The 6,357-nt window shown below is 34.8% G+C and overlaps 1 protein-coding gene across 2 annotated transcripts; it reads left to right on the forward strand.

Annotated features, from left to right (window-relative positions):
* Positions 1 to 428: 428 nt before the first annotated feature.
* LOC122306685 lies at positions 429 to 4,928 on the forward strand. Of its 2 annotated transcripts, none has more exons than XM_043119148.1 (6): positions 429 to 564; positions 818 to 958; positions 2,427 to 2,579; positions 2,863 to 3,038; positions 3,244 to 3,366; positions 4,499 to 4,928. In XM_043119148.1, exons 2-5 carry the CDS (start codon positions 827 to 829, stop codon positions 3,347 to 3,349), a joined length of 567 nt encoding a protein of 188 aa, XP_042975082.1. In that variant the 5' UTR covers positions 429 to 564; positions 818 to 826; the 3' UTR covers positions 3,350 to 3,366; positions 4,499 to 4,928. The 2 variants fall into 2 exon arrangements, with proteins under 2 accessions (XP_042975082.1, XP_042975081.1); XM_043119147.1 differs by having other exon boundaries at positions 4,607 to 4,928.
* Positions 4,929 to 6,357: the final 1,429 nt, after the last annotated feature.

Raw genomic sequence — 6,357 nt, forward strand, 5'->3', positions numbered from 1 at the left:
TCAAATAATATATTAAAAAACTTACTTGAAATAGAAGACCACTAGGTTCAGAATCAACAGAGTTTTGTGCTGATAAGATGTTATAAAACTAAAAAAAGAAATAATATTATAAGAGAAAACATTGTTATTTAATACTGAAAATATATAACTTATACAAGTGAATAACATCTATATATATAGGAGTATAAATATTGTTTATGTATAGTTTAAGTTATAATTGATAACTAATAACGGTCATAATTGATGATTAAAAATAGTTTTAATTAATGGTTAAATATGATTTTAATTGATGACTAAAAATAATAATACAAATCGGTTTATAACACATTCTTCTTTTTAAAGGTCCATGTAACACTTCGCACTCTCATATAATCACATATAAGTAGCATTAATTTAAAAAAATAATAATAATAATAATAAAAAAAAAACCTAATATAAAAATCTGCCCGCTTTGGCGGAAATCTCTGCGCATTTCCTTTTCCTGTCACAGTTCAGAGCCAGAGACCCAGTACCAGAGCCCAACTCCAGCAACACGCGGGTGCTTTCGCGTACCCAGTTTAAGAGGTATTTTTTTCCTTTTTCCATTCCTTTCATGTCACTTCCCCTGAAAATTTAACGTAGGGAACCTGAACCTTGTATATGTTTAATGTTTGATGCGCTCAATTCAAAAGCAATTTTCTTCCAAACAAAAAGAAAAATTAATGGTTTTGTTTTGTCTCTTCTGGGTGCTAAATTATGGGACTGAGTTTATTGTGGACTACTAGATCAAATGAAATAAATGGGATTGTTAATTATCGGCAGTCTTTTGAATTTTTAGTTTCCTAAGATGGATTCTACTTCAAATGGCGAAGAAGCCACTTCGTGGGAAGAACTATACAAAATTAATTTGATGCCGTCAGAGTTGTTTTTGAAGTTCAGGAAAGAAGTTCAAGGTATTCGTGTTGGTCTTAATTTGGAGGTATCCTTCTACGCCTTCACAATATTAAGCTGATATTTTTCCAATTCAACTGCCTTTTGTTTTTTAATCAATTTATAAAAGTATATTAATTATGGAGCACCTTAAGTAATTCAGCTTTACATAGCTGGAAATATTTTTCTTTTGGTTAAATGTTTTGGACTTAGATAGGTTTCAGGTTTGGTGTGGTCTAGCGACTGAAACAGTACCTTTGCTTGAAAACAGAATAGAAAGATGTGAAAAGTGTATTTCTTGTGCGTTTTACAAGTTCTGCTCCAGGGTTGTGAAGTTATGTCAACAAATTACAAGAATAATGCTTGCTTGTTTGCGATAGTCGTAATATGAGGATTGATCTATCATGGGAATTTAACTCTTTTATGATGTGTCATTCCCTTTATATAATTTGGTTTGGTATTTGATGTGGTATCTAATTTTGGTATCCAATGGATATACTATATCCATAGTTTTTTTTTTTTTTTAAAAAAGTCCGTGTTTCAAAGGATTGGTGAATAGTTTGACATCTCAATTGTTGGAGAATTCTTTCAGTTAGAATTGTTCTTTCGCTGTGGGGCTTCTCTTTGGATATAATTAGACTTGTCTAGTTTCTAAGGGGGGTGATAATAATATGTTATTTTAAATTGTTATATTGAGTTTTTGTCATTTATTTTCTATATTCAAAAGATGTTGATCTTGTTGTTCTCTGCCATGACTGCAATTTACTTCTATATGTAAATGTGGATATTAGCACCCTTAATTGGCTGAGAAGGAACATATATGAAGCCCTTGGGCTCCTAGATCTTAGTTAGATAAGCTTAGCCAGTTATGATACGTGAACACTTCCTATTGAGTGAAGTGAAAAAGGAAGTGTATTTATTTTTATGTATAAAGACATATATATTTACAATTAGAAATGCTTTGCTACATATTGTTTTACAAAAGGAAGCTTACAAACTAATGCGGCTTGATATTGTACCTTAGATTATAAATATCTTTTTATTGCAAAGTAGATCTATCATATTACATTAAGCCACGGCAGTTTGGAAGCTTCATTTGTGACACACTAAGACCTCTTTGTATACCAAGCACTTCTTTTACTACCATACGTTTGTATTTATATCTACGTATATATATAAATAAATACATATGTATGTATCATAGTTTGGTACAATACACGATTTGCTATATTGCATATTGCACTGTACAGTAGATATAGAAACTGAATGCTTGAACTATTCACTTATAAAATAAAAATAAAAAAATAAAAAACAAAGAAAGAAAGAAAAAAGCTTGAATAAAGCAGATGCGTGCCTTTCTTCTAATAAGTATTTGATTGGGATGGAATTACTCTCACTAATCTTGTAATTGATTACTTGCTACAATATTTGTATTGTATTCTACTCATATCCTGTTCACATTGAATACATGTGTTTTTTTAATTTTATGTCTTGATTTCATTGGTATTTTGGTTCAGTTCTACAATGTTCCCACGAATGAATACCAAGCAAAGCTTGTACTGAAGCCCTTATCACCTGACCGAAGGTGGAAGTTCATCTATGAGCCTATACATCAGGATGTACGCCTTGTTTCAAAGAAAATCCCCATCACCAAATTTCTAAATCTCCAGGTTTGATGGTTTTTGGCTTGTATGAAAAGAAAACTACTAAAGAGTAGACCATTTTCAAATATCCCCTCACAGTACCTTTCTTTGTTGTGACCACCAAACTGATCCCTTTTATGATCATATGCACACATGGCTCAAGGTAGCTTTTGACCAGACTTTTTGCATCATATCATCTAGTATGTGCACGCTTATTCAAAGCATTATGGACAGTTTTAAATTTTTTTTTAGTTAGTATGACAGTTTCAAATGTTAATGAGCTCTCACACTCAAGGTGATGTATATACAGGTTGGCATAGGCCACAGTTTTCAGTTGAATGCAATTGGTTGGAAATGGAAGCTTACTACGTGTTTGGGTGGAGATGGCATTTCTCGGATTCGGAATAAGACAACACTTGGTTTGTTTCCTGGCATGGATTTGCGTTTTGGGTGGAGGGCAGACTATGTTCTTCCTGAAATTACTGGGTAATTCTCAATAATCTAAATGTTTATGCTTGAAGAAAATGTAAGCACTACAATCTGAAGTTCAGAATATTTGAGGAAAACATTAGAAGCTTCTAACTGTTTTGAAGTGCATCTTCCTAAACAGTTTGTAGAAATCATTTGATTCTTTGTATGTTCACACTGACATTTGATAATGGTTGAAACCTTGCATCCTTAAATTTAATAGGGCTCTGGGTACCAGTGAACCATTGTTCAACATGAACTCTGGACGGTTGGAAGCATCACTTGATAGAGTTGAGGCCATAATGACCCACAGTGATATGGCATACTGAGCAGCTCAAAAAACCAGGTACACTTGTTGTGGACTTCTTGGAGACAAATATTGATATATTAAGTTGAGGTATCACTGATAAGTTGGACATGGGTGTATTTGGAAAACAGATCATGAAAAACATCTGTTTTAAGGTTAAGATCTCATATTTTCAATTTCATTTTTTTCAGCCAGACAATAAATGAAAATCATATGGTAAAATGGAATTACTTTGGTGTTTCTTCTGGTAGATGTAGGCCTTACTGAAAGGGTGGGCCTTTAAGGCGGTTACCTAAGGGAGGGAAAGAAGCATAAATGCCCCTACTTTACTAACCTTAACACCCCCCCCCCCCCCCCCCCCCCCACAAAAAAAAAAAAAAAAAAAAGAAAGGGCGAAAGGAGTCCGTAAAATAAAAGACAAACATCGTGAATTTCCTAAGATGATGGGTGCAAGAAAGCTTGTGTATTGACAAGTAAAAGAAGGTCTACATTTCTTTTGAAAGATAAAAAGGAAAAGGTCTCGTATCAAGTGATCTTCTTACATTGAATCAATGCCTAGTTCCGTACTTTATTTTACTCCATTTACTGCATGATAGAATTGTAGCTTGAAATATAGGAAATAGAATATCCACATGGTAGCCTTAGAAGGCTTAAAAAAACAGAGTAATGTGGCATTTGAGATGGTGAGACCCTAAAAAATTTGAATCTTTAAATCCAAGTCTCAATGCTGATTGCTGAACTGTCTATATCACCAGGAAAAAGTTCTGGTGGTCTATAATTCTCCTCACAATTTACAATTTTTTATTATTTTAATATAATACCATGCTAGGTTCTATATTTAGTTATATTTTAGTTTATGTTAATGTTAATATAGTTTTTACTGTGACTTTTTTTTAATTTTTATTATAGTCTTAAAAATAAGATTTTAAGCTTAGAATTAGGATTTTTTCTATAATTATATTGAAATAAGAAGATTCCCCATTTTGAATTTTTGCCATAGGCCCCAATTCCTATTGAGCCGTCCTTGAGTGGATAAGCTTCTTTTTTTCTTTTTTTCTTTTTTTTTTCAGCTGAGTAGATGAGTTGTTTTACACGAAACATCCTGTACCCATCTGATTTCCTGGTTTCCAAGTTTTAATTTATCACAAATTCTTTGCTTTCTGGATTGTAGGAAAAAAAGAAAAACAGATGCTCTTGGGATGGGTCTCATTTGGAAGCTTCCAGGCTGACATTACTATTATTTTTTCTCATCATCTGTTTATATGAACTTTGCATGCAGCTGGATGAGCTGGAAACTAAAAAGGATGCCAAGATTCAGTATACATTGAAAAGAAGGTAATGGAAGGGTCCAAAGTTGGGTCCGTATTGCCATTGGTTGGACTTTTTGGGGGAAGCATAGATGTTGTTTTGAGTCTGAAATTTTTTCATGTAAAAAAAGTTCCTTTATGTAACCAGGTTCAATGTACTAGTGGTCACTTTGTCTCTTTAAAGACAATCCAACGAATTTCGGAAGTGACGACTCTACTGTGTCAATCACATTGGTACTTTCTTAGCAAGCATGTGTTTACCATTAGAATGAAATATGCTGTGAATTCTCATCATGCTTTCATTATGATAACAAGGGTATTTATATACAATTCTATACAATGTTCTAGAATCAGAAAGGAATAAAAAACAGTTATGAAACTTGAGACAAAAAACAGAATATACAATTGTATACAATGCCTATGGTGCCCTGTAGTTGTTGCATTTGGTGCATCAATATCTTCTATATTAATACGCCCCCTCGAGTCCAAGGGCGTGTCAACAACATTGAGACTCGTCTTCAGCTTACAAAATCTGTCCGTTACCAAGGGTTTGGTAAGTATGTCCGCGAGTTGATCTTTGGAGCTGATGAAGGAGATGTTGAGTGTTTTGGCAGCAATGTGATCTCTAACAAAATGGAAGTCAATATCCATGTGTTTTGTCCTTGAGTGATAGACAGGATTGGCAGCCAAGTAAGTGGCCCCAATATTGTCACACCATAGTGTTGGAGCTTGACTGAGTGGGAGGCCAAGTTCAGAAATAAGTGTTTGGAGCCAAATGAGTTCAATAGCTGCTGAAGCTACAGATTTGTACTCAGCTTCGGTGCTTGACCTTGCAACTGTGTTTTGTTTCTTTGAGCTCCACGAGATGAGATGTTTACCCAAGAAAGTACAGAAGCCACCCGTAGATTTTCTATCATCAGGGCATCCAGCCCAGTCCGCATCGGAGTAAGCTTGTAATTTAAAGGAGGATTGAGAAGAGAAGAACAGACCCTGATTTATTGTTGCTTTTAAGTAACGCAGTATGCGTTTCACAGCAACCCAATGTGGCACTTTTGGTGTGTGCATGAATTGACACACCTTATTGACAGCGTAAGAGATATCGGGTCTGGTGAGGGACAAGTATTGTAGCCCTCCAACAATACTTCTAAATAGAGTAGCATCCTCAAAGGTTGGTGAGTCAAATTTGGACAACTTAAGATTGACTACCATGGGTGAGGTAACAGGTTTGGCATGTAACATTTTACTCCTAGTGAGGAGATCCTTAATGTATTTTCTTTGAGAGATTAATAGACCAGTGCTCAAATGAGTTATTTCTACACCAAGAAAGTATGATAAAGCACCTAAGTCTTTAACTGGGAATGCCAAGCTCAGGTCCGAAATAAACATATCAATGGCAGTCTTTAGAGGCCGTGATTATAAAGTCATCAACATAAACAAGGACATATATACGCAGATCACCCTGACTAAGCACAAAGAGTGAGGCATCAGCCTGAGATGCCCGAAAGCCATAATTAAGCAGCCATGAACTTAATTGGGCAAACCATGCCCTTGGAGCTTGCTTCAAGCCGTAAATCGCTTTTTACAATTTACAAACATGTTGAGGATATTGAGAATCAATAAATCCTTGGGGCTGATGCATATATACCTGATCAGTAAGGGTTCCATGTAGGAACGCATTTTGTATATCGATCTGGCACAAGGGCCAACCACGAGCAACTACAAT

Source organism: Carya illinoinensis, chromosome 4, assembly GCF_018687715.1.
Source record: "Carya illinoinensis cultivar Pawnee chromosome 4, C.illinoinensisPawnee_v1, whole genome shotgun sequence".
In the NCBI taxonomy this organism is placed as follows: domain Eukaryota; kingdom Viridiplantae; phylum Streptophyta; class Magnoliopsida; order Fagales; family Juglandaceae; genus Carya; species Carya illinoinensis.